Genomic DNA, 16,837 nt, shown 5'->3' on the forward strand with positions numbered 1-16,837 from the left:
CCAAGCACTGTCTCTAAACCACAGTGTTTTGACTCCGCCCCTTCCAGTAAAAAAGTATTTGTCGCATCAAAGTGTCTTGCCAATGGCACAGAGAAAAAAATCAACAAAGGGGCAACTCACCATTAAACGCTGCCAGAGGTCCCTCTGGCACCACTGGCGGGTGACTGTCATCTGACTTGTGGGTGACTCGCTGCAAGAGCAGGGAACTGGCGCACATGCGCAGCCCGACCCTGGGTCTTGTTCACAGTTACAAAGGTGTACAGACTGCAGTTCGCTATGAAGCCAACCGTTTTCAACGGGATCCTAGGAGTGGCGACTCAGCTCCCATACTAGAGCAGGAAATCTATCTATTGCGCAAGGGAGCAATCAGAACAATACCAGCAGAAGAGAGCCATTCTGGAGTCATTCCGGTTACTTCCTGGTTCCCAGATCCATTCTGGACCGATGGCTATCTGTGAAAGTTTGCTTTTAACGTGCTCTCTCGGTCTATTCATCAGGGTGACTGGTTCACTTCAGTCGACCTGCAGGATTCTTATTTTTACAAAAGTATTCTGCCAGCACACAGGAGGTTTCTCAGATTTTGCCTTTCAGGGCGCAGCCTACAGATACCTCGCTGTCCCCTTCACACATGCAAGCCCGTCATACATTGTAACCCACCTAACTGAGTTAAGAGTTGAAGATCAACCAGAGAAATAGCTGTTTGGTACCCACACAGAGAATAGAATACTTAGGCGTAAAGCTGGATTCTCTCTGTTATCGCGCTACACTATCAGACGACCGATTTACATTGTCCCAACGGTGCCCTTTCCTGTTCCTCGGTTACGCTCGGAAAGTGTTTCAGAGTACGGAGTACTGGGGTTGATGGCTGTGACGGGCCGCACCGTCAGAACGCACAGTAAAGACCCCTGCCTAACGAATGTCCTTTTTCATTTTATGCACGTTAGCCCTTACTTTGCTCTATGCACATGGAGACGATACACATAATATACAAATGACGACGTTAACCAGTTAACCATTTATTATTTTCAAACAAACCACGTTTGATATAATGTCTTCTGTTTACCTCTGTGTCTCAGCAGATACCGACACCATGTCTGCAGCATGGAAGCCGGCTGTGTTCTGGTAAAGGAATCCGCCACCGAAGTATAATTCTGGAGGGGATTTGGAAATCAAATCACATTTTATTTGTCTCATATGCTCCTAATACAACCTTACAGTGAAATGCTTACTTACGAGCCCTTAACCAACAATGCAGTTTAAAAAAATATGGATAAGAATAAGAAATAAAAGTAACGAGTAATTAAAGAGCAGCAGTAAAATAACAATAGCGAGACTATATACAGGGGGGTACCGGTACAGAGGGCACGGGTTAGTTGAGGTAATATGTACATAGGTAGAGTTATTAAAGTGACTATGCATAGATGACAACAACAGAGTAGCAGCAGTGTAAAAGAGGGGGGGGGATGTAAATAGTCTGGGTAGCCATTTGATGAGGTGTTCAGGAGTGTTATGGCTTGGGGGTAGAAGCTGTTTAGAAGCCTCTTGGACCTAGACTTGGCTCTCCGGTAGCACTTCAAATCAAATCAAATCAAATGCACTTGCCGTGCAGTAGCAGAGAGAACAGTCTATGACTAGGGTGGCTGGAGTCTGACAATTCTTAGGGCCTTCTCTATTTTTGGTTTGGTCAGGGCGTGAGTTGGGGTGGGCATTCTATGTTTTTGTTCTATGTTTTGTATTTCTGTGTTTGGCCTGGTATGGTTCCCAGCTGTCTATCATTGTTCTCTGATTGAGAACCATACTTAGGTAGCCTGTTCCCACCTGTGTTTGTGGGTAGTTGTTTCCTGTTTTGTGTTTTGTCACCTGATAGGACTGTTTCGTTTTTTCATTGTTTCACCTTTGTTATTTTGTGTTCAGATTAATAAAGTTAACATGGACACGTACCACTCTGCATTTTGGTCCGATCCTTCATATTCCTCATCAGACGAGGACGAGAATCGTTACAGTTACCAAACCAGGCAGTGATGCATCCAGTCAGGATGCTCTCGATGGTGCAGCTGTAAAACCTTTTGAGGATCTGAGGACCGATGCCAAATCTTTTCAGTCTCCTGAGGGGGGGATAGGTTTTGTCGTGCCCTCTATGGTAAAATATCGCCGGAGAAGAAGGCAGACGTTTTACGTGCGCAAAACCGATTGTGTTTTTTTTGTTTGTAACTTATTTTTGTACTTATGTAATATCTTATTTTTGTACTTATGTAATATCTTATTTTTGTACTTATGTAATATCTTATTTTTGTACTTATGTAATATCTTATTTTTCATGGAGTCGTGGCTGAACGACGACACTATCAACATACAGCTGGCTGGTTATACGCTGCACCGGCAGGATAGAACAGTGGCTTCTGGCAAGACAAAGGGCGGCGGACTATGTATTTTCTGGTTTCTGGTGCACGATATCTAAGGTTTCGAGCTTTGAAAAGCTGGTCATGGCTCACATCAACACCATTATCCCAGAAACCCTAGACCCACTCCAATTTGCATACTGCACCAACAGATCCACAGATGATGCAATCTCTATTGCACTCCACACTGCCTTTTCACAACTGGACAAAAGGAAAACTTATGTGACAATGCTATTCATTGACTACAGCCCAGTGTTCAACACCATAATGTCCTCAAAGCTCATCACTAAGTTAAGGACCCTGGGACTAAACACCTCCCTCTGCAACTGGATCCTGGACTTACCACCACCCCAGGTGGTAAGGGTAGGTAACAACACATCCGCCACCCTGATCCTCAACACAGGGGCCCCTCAGGGGTGCGTGCTCAGTCCCCTTCTGTACTCCCTGTTCACTCATGACTGCACGGCCAGGCACGACTCCAACACCATCATTAAGTTTACTGATGACACAAGGACAACAACGTCTCCCTCAATGTGATCAAGACAAAGGAGATGATGGTGGACTACAGGAAAATGAGGACCGAGCACGCCCACATTCTCATTGACAGGGCTGTAGTGGAGCAGGTTGAGAGCTTCAAGTTCCATGGCATCCACATCCACATCACCATCAAACTAACATGGTCCAAGCACTCCAAGACAGTCGTGAAGAGCACGACAAAACATATTCCCCCTCAGGAGACTGAAAAGATCTGGCATGGGTCCTCAGATCCTCAAAAGGTTTTATAGCTGCACCATCAAGAGCATCAAATCAAAATTGTATTGGTCACATACACATGGTTAGCAGATGTTATTGCAAGTGTAGCGAAATGCTTATGCTTCTTGATCCTACAGTGCAGCAGTATCTAACAGGTAATATCTAAGAATTCCACAACAAAACCTAATATGTAACAAATTCCACAACAAAACCTAATACACACAATCTAGTAAAGAAATGGGATAAGAATATATAAGTATAAAATATATAGATGAGCAGTGACAGAGCGGCTAAGATGCAATAGATAGAATAGATAGTGAAGGATACAGTACATTATATACGTATGAGATGAGTAATGCAAGATATGTAAACATTCTTAAAGTGGCATTATTGAAGTGACTAGTGTTCCATTTATTAAAGTGGCCAATGATATCAAGTCTGTAGGTAGGCTGTTTCCATGCTAGTGGTGGCTGTTTAACAACTGGATGGCCTTGAGATTGAGAAACAGCTTCTATCTCTCTGTCCCAGCTTTGATGCACCTGTACTGATCTCACCTTCTGGATGGAAGCGGGGTGAACAGACAGTGGCTCGGGTGGTTATTGTCCTTGATGATCTTTTTTGCCTTCCTGTGACATTGGGTGTTGTAGGTGTCCTGGAGCGCAGGTAGTTTGCCCCCGAGCCGCAGATCGCACCACCCTCTGGAGAGCCTTGTGGTTGTGGGCGGTGTTGTTGCCGTACCAGGCGGTGATACAGCTCGACAGGATGCTCTCAATTATGCACCTGTAAAAGATAGTGAGGGTTTTCAGTGACAAGCCACATTTTTTTAGCCTCCTGAGGTTCACCACACTGTCCGTGTGCATGGACCTTTTCAGTTTGTCGGTGATATGAACACAGAGGAACTTAAAACGTTCCACCTTCTCCACTGCTATCCCGTTGATGTGGATAGAGGGGGTGCTCCCTTTGCTGTTTCCTGAAGTCCACGATCATCTCTTTTGTTTTGCTGACATTGAATGAGAGGTTATTTTCCTGACACCACACTCCCAGGGCCCTCATCTCCTCCCTGTAGGCTGTCTCGTTGTCGTTGGTAATCAAGCCTACCCCTGTTGTATCGTCTGCAAACTTGATGATTTTGTTGGAGGCGTGCATGACCAGGCAGTCGTGGATGAACAAGGAGTACAGGAGGGGGCTGAGAACGCACCTTTGTGGGGCCCCAGAGTTGAGGATCAGCGGAGTGGAGATGTTGTTTCCTACCTTCACCACCTGGAGGCAGCCCGTCAGGAAGTCCAGGACCCAGTTGCACAGGGCAGGGTCGAGACCCCAGGTCTCAAGCTTAATGATGAGTTTGGGGGGTACTATGGTGGTGAATGCTGAGCTGTAGTCAATAAACAGCATTCTTACATAGGTATTCCTCTTGTCCAGATGGGATAGGGCAGTGTGCAGTGTGATGGCGATTGGATTGTCTGTGGACCTATTGGGGCGGTAAGCAAATTGAAGTGAGTCTAGGGTGACAGGTAGGGTTGAGGTGATATGATCCTTGACTAGTCTCTCAAAGCACTTCATGGTGACAGAAGTGAGTGCTACGGGGTGATAGATATTAAGTTAATTTACCTTAGCTTTCTTGGGAACAGGAACAATGATGGCCATCTTGAAGCATGTGGGGACAGTAGACTGGGATAGAAATTGATTGAATATGTCCGTAAACACACGAGCCAGCTGGTCTGCACATGCTCTGAAGACGCAGCTAGGGATGCCGTCTGGGCCAGCAGCCTTGCGAGGGTTTTACTCACGTCGGCCACGGCAAAGGATAGCCCACAGTCTTTGGTAGCAGGCCGCGTCAGTGGCACTGTATTGTCCTCAAAGCGCGCAAAGAAGTTGTTTAATTTGTCTGGAAGCAAGACGTTGATGTCCGCGACGGGGCTAAATTAATTTTTGTAATCCATGATTGTCTGTAGACCCTGCCACATACAGTGCCTTTCGAAAGTATTCGGCCCCCTTGAACTTTGCAACCTTTTGCCACATTTCATGCTTCAAACATAAAGATATAAAACTGTATTTTTTGTGAAGAATGAACAACAAGTGGTACACAATCATGAAGTTGGACGACATTTATTGGATATTTCAAACTTCTTTAACAAATCAAAAACTGAAAAATTGGGTGTGCAAAATTATGTCTCATAAATCGATATTTATCTTACCTATATTGTTTTATGTCCTTTGGATTCGAGAGGAAAAAGGATGATTTCAGTGGGAAAGTCGCTACTACGACACTGAGGACAGTATGTGTAGGGTGTCCAATCAAAACCAATGGTTCAAATAAAGAAAATTGTACAGCATCGTGTCAGTTTGGCTGGATGCTGTGCGAGAATTAACTACCTGACGGGTTTAGGGATGATTCTGTTGGGACTACCCTGGCTTCGGAGAGCATGTCTGCAATATGGGAGTTAGCCATATTTCCTTATGTGATACATTAAAAAAAGAGTATTTGAAAGAGAACTCAAGGTCATTTTTTCGTAACCCTGGTCCGCAAGAGCCACACTCTGAGAACGGGAGAGTTGCGTCTCACCTCATTCGCCACTCGACCTGTTTGTCTCCGACAGACATTGTGTGATTGGTTCTTCGTAGTGATCGTGCCCTCCATCGAGTCCCCATATGTATACGTCTCACTCACATTATCAGAGAACCAAGGTTATGAAAGCAATGTTAAGTTATGGGAGATTGAGAATCATAATACTTTGTGTGTGTTTAATCTTCACAGAGAATGACAGACCGACATCACTGGTGCCGGATCTCATCGACTACAACATGCCGCTCACCACCACCTATCTGAAGCAGATGAAGCTTCAGTACATGAGTACAAATGAGCAGGTAAGAGCCTGTACATTATGTTGTCCAGAATAGGTGAGGGTTGGATGGAAGTGGCCGTCTTCACAGTCCTTTCTATCAGGCTCTCTGTGTGCCACACACACACACTACCCCCTCCCTCGACAGCCCCCTATCTTCCATCCCCAATGCCAGGTTGGCTATCTGTATAAGAGCATAGACAGAATCATTCAGGACTGCCAATCAAGCACAAATAGGAAAGTGTGTGTGTGTGTGTGTGTGTGTGTGTGTGTGTGTGTGTGTGTGTGTGTGTGTGTGTGTGTGTGTGTGTGTGTGTGTGTGTGTGTGTGTGTGTGTGTGTGTGTGTGTGTGTGTGTGTGTGTGTGTGTGTGTGTGTGTGTGTGTGTCTGGTATGATAACCAAGGAGGGAATGGGGTTCAGCTCATTCCAATTAACAAAGCCTCTAAGCGTCAGTCTAATTAACTGAGGTGTGAGAAAAGTTTGCCATGAATCTTTTCCTGGAGGCAGAGCTAAGCAATTTCCTTTTGATGGGCCAGCTTCAATATCAAAATTGTCAATATCGTTAGGGTTAGCAGTGTGGTTAAGGTTAGGCCTGTACCAACTAGTGACCACTCTATAGAGCTGATGTGGCTTTTAGCTGGAGATTTTCAGCAGAGACTGAATTGAGGAACAACAATGACGAGAGGGAGAGGGAGAGGGAGAGAGAGAGAGAGAGAGAGAGAACTACCCCATCAGGACACGCATGTCCAGCCCAATTCAATAAAGGAGGAAATTACCAAGCATCCTTCCTGTAGACACTGGGCGGTGGCTCTGCCCGCACCATGATGGGAGGGGAAGAGAGGAGGGGGAGGTGTGACAATGGGGAGAGAATTAAAGAGGAGTGGTTCATTATCCATTATGGGCCCTTTTCCCATTTATTCTGTCTTCTCTTGAGAAAACTAATTTATTTCCTTGAGGTGGCAGGGGAGGCATAAAGGTGGGGGTAGGTAGGCTATAATTACTAGAGGGCAAAAGGAAGACACCACATAAGATACCCGTTAAAGTAAAGACTAGCTTGTAGTTTTATGATGCAGACAATTACACCGATGGACGTGACAAACTATCCTCAATATTAAAGATGATCCACCCCCTAAAAAAAATATTTTATTTAAAAAAAATACTAGTTTATAAAATGAAGAGTTACACAATGATGAATAAAAAGCAGTCCATTTATAAGATCAAACAGGTGTCATTTGCATATTGAAAAAGACAGGCACACATATGGTCAATGTAGATCTTCTCTTTCTAACCAATATGAGTTTTATAGAGGGGAGAACGCAGCTCAGAATCAATGTATTGTCTTGGTCACTATAACGACAGGGATTGAGGATGCACCTGGTGCTGACCTTTTTTATTTAACCAGGCAAGTCAGTTAAGAACAAATTCTTATTTACAACAATGACCTAGGAACAGTGGGTTAACTGCCTGGTTCAGGGGCAGAACAACAGATTTTTACCTTGTTAGCTCGGGGATTCGATCTAGCAACCTTTCGGCTACTGGCCCAACGCTCTAAACACTGCCTGCCGACCTATGGACCATTTCAAAGGACTACACTCATCAATATTTACTGTTTGTGTTACTGGTTCACGTATTATAACAGTTACCACATTGGATCCAGACAAATGTCTTGCTCTTCGTGGTGAAATGGTGTTTTGTTTAGACATACACTTTCCACGTTTCACCTGTAGGTGGCAGAAGTTCCCTATAAATCTGTCTCAGAGGGCGTAAATGCAGTTTATTGACACACAAAGCATCTGTTGACTCCCTGTAAACGGACTCACGTGGATAGGGTATGAATCTTTTTAAAAGTTAGACTTTTTTTAGACCTTTGTACTCCATTACTAAAAAATCCTTTCGAATGAAAGATGACTATTGTGTGGTCAAATCTTGAGGCATAGACGTTTCTTTAATAAATGCCTCCGTTGTGTGCACTGTATGCTACTGTAGGCTATTGATACTTTGTGGATCGCTCACTTATTTGTAAACAGATTTTGTTATTTTGATATATCAATTACATATTTCTGTGGTAATGCTTAATTCAAAAGCAAGTTAAATCATCAAGCCTATTTATTATAACCCTGTATCAGTATTTAGAGATTGTGAAACGATTTCCAAAGGTTTAACCAGTTATTCCATTTATGATTGTTTTTTTATATACTGCCCAAAGGCAGCCGGACTAACAGGCCTACTCTTTAGCTAAATAAATTATTAATCCACGTTTACATTTTAATTTTACTTTCCTGTCAACGAAAAAGTGAGATTGAAAAGGTAGCATGAAAAGTCCGGTATGGGCATTTTTGTAGAGAAACAAAGCAATGTTCTGGGAATTAACAAAGGGAAGAGGGGAGATGGGAAAGGCAGAGGGACGGTAGTAAAAGCCTGTCTAAAGAAGCCAATGACAATTGAAATGGATTTAGTCAACCCACTGTATAGCAGTCCATCTTTTGCACAAGGTGTGACGTCAGTTATCGCCGCCACGCCTCCGTCTTTGGGGCTGGTTGCCAGTGCGAGTCTCGGAGGGTCCTGTACTTGCTCCCATAGCAGGACATTGTCTTTAGAATTAGAAGCGAATAAAGAGACCGGCAAGGGGGAGGCAATTATAGAGGGGTTTGACATTCACACTTGAAAATTCACCATCAGAAGTGAAGGTAAGCATTTCTTTCACATGATATGGTTGTGTTGTTATTTTCATCTGCTGAGCTGTGCGCTATGTAGAAGCTATTTTCGCCAGCTGTGGGAAACAATGTTGTGGCAATTACACCTCCACTTTTCTCTTTATTCTTACGCAAATATATAATAATTTCAAAACAATTAATAGCTGATAAAAAGCTTCATACATTTAGTTTTCTATAATAGCCTTAGGCCTTTTAGCATTTCGATAAGCCCTAGGCTATATTTTCTATCAATGCATGTATTATAGCGAATAGTGTGCTGTAGAAGTGAACAATCTATTCGATTCTCTCACAACTTAACATGTAGTATAATAGCCTACCATTCAACTATAATATAAATATCAAACATTTATTCCAAGAAGGTACTGCACCTGACATCTAACATCGCACATACATGTGTTATTAGCCATCCTTATTATCCAATTAAACAATATGCGCTGATTTATTTGATTAATTAACATAATAGCGTTTAATAAATTGTCCTAGTGATAATTCATCATGTTCTTTAGATGTTCGCTATGCAGCAACAGCATACTGTTAAAAGTGCATATTTACGTATAGTGTGTATCGTCGCAGGCCATTCTGTATGTCACATTGTTCTCTGTGGGATGCAGAATGACCAAGCAGCACAATTCTCTACAGTACAATCCTGCTCCGCACCGCACACATCCCGCACCGCAAAATACAATCGCGTGTCCATCTGCATTAAAACAGTAATCATTTCAGAATAATACTGTACAGCAATTTGCTTTGTATATTATATCTTCCGAGTTACCTGGCCGCTGAAAAAATGTGCAAGCCCGGGCAGGATACATTGTAGCTATTATAATTTCACCCTGAGAGGTTTGAAATAATGTGACATATAGAAGTTCAATTTCGAGGTTCAATGTTACTATGGTAACACTTTCCTTGGACGGTTCCCCCTGATGGCCAGCGAGCCGTTACCCCAAAATACCTAGCTAGCTACTTTAAAAAAGGCTAAACATTCAAACGTTAATACCTGTCAGCTTTTGTATTTATATCTGGGGTACGTTTGCAAGCTCTGTCAACATTATTATCGCTTCAAAGTAGCCGAGCCACGGTATTTACGGTAAGTGAATGGAGGTAACGTTAGGGAGGAGCGTTAGCTTGCCAACATTTGACAGTTAGCCTAACGTTTTGCATCTCTGGTAAATTAGCTTGCTGCGTAGCTAAATGGATAGCTAGCTATCTGTCTTATAAGTGGATACTTTGAGATACTGATGAAACGGCATGTTCCCTCAGTCCTCAGCACTAATATGTTCCCTCAGCACTATGTTCCCTCAGTCCTCAGCACTAATATGTTCCCTCAGTCCTCAGCACTATGTTCCCTCAGTCCTCAGCACTAATATGTTCCCTCTGCACTATGTTCCCTCAGTCCTCAGCACTAATATGTCCCCTCAGTCCTCAGCACTAATATGTTCCCTCAGTCCTCAGCACTAATATGTTCCCTCAGTCCTCAGCACTAATATGTTCCCTCAGTCCTCAGCTCTATGTTCCCTCAGTCCTCAGCACTAATATGTTCCCTCAGTCCTCAGCACTAATATGTTCCCTCAGTCCTCAGCACTAATATGTTCCCTCAGTCCTCAGCACTAATATGTTCCCTCAGTCCTCAGCACTAATATGTTCCCTCAGTCCTCAGCACTAATATGTTCCCTCAGTCCTCAGCACTATGTTCCCTCAGTCCTCAGCACTAATATGTTCCCTCTGCACTATGTTCCTTCAGTCCTACAGTCCCTCAACGCTATGTTCCCTCAGCCCTCTACTTGTCCACTGAACCAATTTCAGTCAAGAATCAGAATCACCTTTATTCGCCAAATATATTTGCATACAGGAATTGACTTTGTGAAATGGTGCTTCTACAATAAACAGAATATACAGTCAGACAATAAACAGAAAATAATGACAACAGATATGTAAGCAGAATGTACACAATTCAAATACAGTAATGTATAGTATGTACACTATGAACACACGCTAAAAACTATGGCAATGTGCAGCTCTATTTGGCACAAATGCTTATTATAAGGCAGAAAAGGCTGAGTATTTCAGCATTTTCCACATGAATATGTAAGTAATATATGGGACCTACTGAATTATGTTCAATCACTATGACCTTGAACTTTTGTCAATATACCAATGACCTGAATAGCATTTTCTGAGAAAATAAATAGTATCTCAGCACCTACTATATATACACACTAACACTCACACAAAACCCACACACCTTCACATGCAATACCCAAGCACACACATAACACACACAAACACACACATAACACACACATGCATACCAACACAAACACACGCACGCACATACACACACACTTTTACACTAATCATATGCTGCTGCTACTCTTTTCTTTACTTATTATTATATATCCTGATGCTTAGTCACTTTACCCTGCTTTCATGTACATATCTACCTCAAATAACTCATACCCCTGCACATTGATCTGGTACTGGTACTCCCTATATATACAGTGCCTTCGGGAAGTATTCAGACCCTTTCCACATTTTGTTATGTTACATACAGCCTTATTCTAAAATTGATTAAATACAAATAAAAAAACTCAGCAATTTACACACAATACCCCATAATGACAAAGCGAAAACAGGTTTTTATAAATGTTTGCAAATTTATAAAAATTTATAAACAGTATTCAGACACTTTGCGATGAGACTTGAAATTGAACTCAGGTGTATCCTGTTTCCATTGATCATCCTTGATGTTTCTACAACTTGATTGGAGTCCACCTGTGGTAAATTCAATTGATTGGACATGATATGGAAAGGCACACACCTGTCTATATAAGGTCCCACAGTTGACGGTGCATGTCAGAGCAAAAACCAAGCCATGAGGTCGAAGGAATTGTCCGTAGAGCTCCGAGACAGGATTGTGTCGAGGCACAGATCTGGGGAAGGATACCAAAAAATGTCTGCAGCTTAGAAGGTCCCCAAGAACACAGTGGCCTCCATAACCTTCCAGAAGGACAACCATCTCTGCAGTACTCCACCAATCAGGGCTTTATGGTAGAGTGGCAAGACGGAAGCCACTCCTCAGTAAAAGGCATATGACAGCCCACTCCGAGTTTGCCAAAAGGCACCCAAAGACTCTCAGACCATGAGAAACAAGATTCTCTGGTCTGATGGAACCTAGATTGAACTCTTTGGCCTGAACGGCCAATCGTCACATCTGGAGGAAGCCTGGAACCATCCCTAGGGTGAAGCATGGTGGTGGCAGCATCATGCTGTGGGGATGTTTTTCAGCGGCAGGGACTGGGAGGCTAGTCAGGATTGAGGCAAAGATGAACAGAGCAAAGTACAGAGAGATTCTTGATGAAAACCTGCTCCAGAGCGCTCAGGACCTCAGGCTGGTGTAATGGTTTTTTATTTGATGTATTTCACCTTTATTTAATCAGGCAGGCTAGTTGAGAACAAGTTCTCATTTGCAACTGCGACCTGGCCAAGATAAAGCATAGCAGTTTGACAAATACAACAACACAGAGTTACACATGGAATAAACAAAACATACAGTCGATAATACAGTAGAAAAACACAAAGTAGAAGAAAAGTCTATATACAGTGAGTTTAAATGAGGTTAGATACGGGAGTTAAGGCAATACAATATAGCAATTAAACACTGGAATGGTAGAAGTGCAGAAGATTAATGTGCAAGTAGAGATACTAGGTTGCAAAGGAGCAAGAAAAATAAATAAATACAGTATGGGGATGAGGTAGTTGGATGGGCTGTTTACAGATGGGCTATGTACAGGTGCAGTGATCTGTGAACTGCTCTGACAGCTGGTGCTTAAAGTTAGTGAGGGAGATGGGAATCTCCTGCTTCAGTGATTTTTTCAGTTCGTTCCAGTCATTGGCAGCAGAGAACTGGAAGGAAAAGCGGCCAAAGGATGAATTGGCTTTGGGGGTGACCAGTGAGATATACCTGTTGGAGCGCGTGCTACGAATAGGTGCTGCTATGGTGACCAGTGAGCTGAGATAAGGCAGGTCTTTACCTAGCAGAGACTTGTAGATGACCTGGAGCCAGTGGGTTTGGAGACGAGAGTGAAGCGAGGGCCAGCCAACGAGAGCGTACAGATCGCAGTGGTGGGTAGTATATGGGGCTTTGGTGACAAAACGGATGGCACTGTGATAGACTGCATCCAATTTGTTGAGTAGAGTGTTGGAGGCTATTTTATAAACGACATCGCTGAAGTCGAGGATCGGTAGGATGGTCAGTTTTACGAGGGTATGATTGTCAGCATGAGTGAAGGATCCTTTGTTGCGAAATAGGAAGCCGATTCTAGATGTAATTTTGGATTGGAGATGCTTAATGTGAGTCTGGAAGGAGAGTTTACAGTCCAGCCAGACACCTAGGTATTCTAAGTCAGAGCCGTCCAGAGCCGTCCAGAGTAGTGATGCTGGATGGGCGGGCAGGTGCGGGCAGCGATCGGTTGAAGAGCATGCATTTAGTTTTACTTGCATTTAAGAGCAGTTGGAGGCCATGGAAGGAGTGTTGTATGGCATTGAAGCTCGTCTGGAGGTTAGTTAACAGTGTCCAACGAAGGGCCAGAAGTATACAGAATGGTGTCGTCTGCGTAGAGGTGGATCAGAGAATCACCAGCAGCAAGAGCGACATCATTGATATATACAGAGAAGGGAGTCGGCCAGAGAATTGAACCGTGGCACCCCCATAGAGACTGCCAGAGGTCCGGACAACAGGTCCTCCGATTTGACACACTGAACTCTATCAGAGAAGTAGTTGGTAAACCAGGCAAGGAAATAATTTGATAAACCAAGGCTGTTGAGTCTGCCAATAAGAATGTGGTGATTGACAGAGTCGAAAGCCTTGTCCAGGTCGATGAATACGGCTGCACAGTAATGTCTCTTATCGATGGCAGTTATGATATCATAGGGGACCATGAGTATGGCTGAGGTGCACCCATAACCAGCTCTGAAACCAGATTGCATAGCGGAGAAGGTACGGTGGGATTCGAAATGGTCCGTAATCTGTTTGTTAACTTGGCATTCGAAGACCTTAGAAAGGCAGGGTAGGATAGATATAGGTCTGTAGCAGTTTGTGTCTAGAGTGTCTCCCCCTTTGAAGAGGGGGATGACTGCTGCAGCTGTCCAATCTTTGGGCATCTCAGACGATACGAAAGAGAGGTTGAACAGGCTAGTGATAGGGGTTGCAACAATTTTGGCAGATCATTTTAGAAAGAGAGGGTCCAGATTGTCTAGCCCGGCTGATTTGTAGGGGTCCAGATTTTGCAGCTCTTTCAGAACATCAGCTATCTGGATTTGGGTGAAGGAGAAATCGGGGAGGCTTGGGTGAGTTGCTGTGGGGAAGGCAGGGCTGTTGACCGGGGTAGGGAGGGGTAAGCCATGTGGAAAGAATGGCCAGCCGTAGAAAAATGCTTATTGAAATTCTCAATTATAGTGGATTTATCGGTGATGACAGTAGGCAGCTGGGAGGAGGTGTTCTTATTCTCCATGGACTTTACGGTGTCCCAGAACGTTTTTGAGTTTGTGCTTAAAAAGTGAGCCTTAGCTTTCCTAACTGCCTGTGTATATTGGTTCCTAACTTCCCTGAAAAGTTGGCTCACCTTCCAACAGCACACAGCCAAGACAACGCAGGAGTGGCTTTGGGACAAGTCTCTGAATATCCTTGAGTGGCCCAGCCAGAGCCCGGACTTGAATCCGATCGATCATCTCTGGAGAGACCTGAAAATAGCTGTGCAGCGACGCTCCCCATCCAACTTGACAGAGCTTAAGAGGATCTTCAGAGAAGAATAGGAGAAATTCCTCAAATACAGGTGTGCCAAGCTTGTAGCGTCATACCCAAGAAAACGTTATGCTCTAATCGCTGCCGAAGGTGCTTCAACAAAGTACTGAGTAAAGGGTCTAAATACTTATGTAAAATGTAATATTTAATTTAGACATTTTTTATAAATGAGAAAAAATGTCTTAAACACTGTTTTTGCTTTGTCATCTTGGGGTATTGTGTCTAGGTTGATGAGGACAATAAAAAATAAACATTTTAGAATAAGGCTGTAACATAAAATGTGGAAAAGGTCAAGTGGTCTGAATACTTTCCCAAAGGCACTGTAGCTCCATTCTTGTGTATTTTATTCCTTTTGTGTTAATATTTTAACTTTACATCTTTGGGAAGAGCTCGTAGGCAAGCATTTCCCTGTTAAGTATACACCCGTTGTATTCGGCGCTGACAAATACAATCCGATTTGATTTGATCTACTCAAGTAATTTGTATAATTGGCTCAAATATGTACAATTATATGGCCTAGGACCCACTGAAGTATTGAATCATTGGTGACAGGTGACCGGGTCTGAGGGAACGTGGGGCTGAGGGAACTGAGGGCTTGGGGTACTGAGGGAACATAAGGTTGAGGGAACATACTGTAGGGCTGAGGGAACATGGGGCTGAGGGAACTGAGGGAACATAAGGTTGAAGGAACATACTGTAGGGCTGAGGGAACATGGGGCTGAGAGAACTGAGGGCTTGGGGTACTGAGGGAACATAAGGTTGAGGGAACATACTGTAGGGCTGAGGGAACATGGGGCTGAGAGAACTGAGCGCTTGGGGTACTGAGGGAACATAAGGTTGAGGGAACATACTGTAGGGCTGAGGGAACATGGAGCTGAGAGAACTGAGGGCTTGGGGTACTGAGGGAACATAAAGGTTGAAGGAACATGGGGCTGAGAGAACTGAGGGCTTGGGGTACTGAGGGAACATAAGGTTGAGGGAACATACTGTAGGGCTGAGGGAACATGGAGCTGAGAGAACTGAGGGCTTGGGGTACTGAGGGAACATAAAGGTTGAAGGAACATACTGTAGGGCTGAGGGAACATGGGGCTGAGAGAACTGAGGGCTTGGGGTACTGAGGGAACATAAGGTTGAGGGAACATACTGTAGGGCTGAGGCAACATACACATAGTCCCAACATCAGAAGTTAACATTAGTTAGTAGGAAACCCACAACTGCAAGTGCTTGTGAAGTTGCTCACTGAAGTTGTTTAAATTGGGTTAAAGGCTGTAACTTCACAATACTCCTGTGCACATTATATTTTCGACTCCCTTATGCCCATGCCAAGGAATATTATAATGCATTTAATATCTTTGGCCCAGACACGCCACCAACTCGTTGAAGGCACGCCCTATCATCCCACTTCTAACACCAAGTAGCCCAAGGGTGACACAAATCTGTGAAGTTTTTGCTTTCCAATTTCTACACCAAAATGTTGATAAGTCTACAAGTCGAAGGCTATGGTTGCTACTGTACTGTCAAATAATATGCACAACAGTTGTATCTTACCACTACAGTCGGCAGTCCACTGCTTTCCCAATCAGAACCATGGCAACAGAGTATTTTCTGCTGTCAAATGGTGTTTCTATAGGATGGAGTTGGCAGAAATCATTTGAAGGAAGACAACATAACTTTTCTGGCTGAATCCTAAAGGAACTGCAGCTGGTTACCAGTAGACTAAGGGTTAAGGGCTTTAAAACTGCCTTTAGCATCCCCTGCCTTCGGCCAGCGCCTCACAAGGATAAAGCCTTGCAACAAAAAAACAAAAAAATCTTGACCCCTGTAAGTCAGTAAGTCAGCCAGTTGGAGGGGTAGACTGCCTGCATAGTCCTTCCCTTGAGTCAAGCTCCAGAACTGCGGCAGTGGGTGTTTCCCTGTCTCCCCACTCCTTCGTTGCCTCTCCCTAATATTTATCCATTTCATCTGTCGCTTACCTCTCTGTTGTGATGGTATAGCCTATTGTTTTGTGCTTCCCCACGAGTAACTATGAAAGTTGGACATGCTCATTTGGAAATATGTTCTTTTGGGGAAGATGATAAGGATGAAAAACGGAGACTTCTGCAGTGTTTATGTACACCTGGCTGACTATGGAGGATGGTGGAAGCACTGTGTTTTGGTACCACATCATAGGCCCCACTGTAGTATCCTGATTTATCCCAGTTGGTTTCCTCTCAGGGCAGACAGTGCAGTGTGTGCAGTTCTCGAGAGGAAGATGTGAGGTGACAGAGGATCGAACCCCAGGCTCCCTGTTGCCCCTGGCTCTCCACAGCTGCTCTCTCTGTGCTCAACCA

General features: G+C 43.8%; 1 protein-coding gene across 1 annotated transcript in view; it reads left to right on the plus strand.

Moving 5' to 3' along the window:
• Window positions 1-16,837, plus strand: part of LOC124017521 (nucleolar protein 4-like) — an 84,149-nt gene that overhangs the window by 50,009 nt on the left and 17,303 nt on the right. Inside the window, exon 4 of the mRNA XM_046332738.1 lies at window positions 5,908-6,017. Coding sequence (XP_046188694.1) covers window positions 5,908-6,017 — 110 coding nt within the window. The remainder of the gene's footprint in view (window positions 1-5,907; window positions 6,018-16,837) is intronic.

Source organism: Oncorhynchus gorbuscha, linkage group LG03 (assembly GCF_021184085.1).
Source record: "Oncorhynchus gorbuscha isolate QuinsamMale2020 ecotype Even-year linkage group LG03, OgorEven_v1.0, whole genome shotgun sequence".
Lineage (NCBI taxonomy): Eukaryota > Metazoa > Chordata > Actinopteri > Salmoniformes > Salmonidae > Oncorhynchus > Oncorhynchus gorbuscha.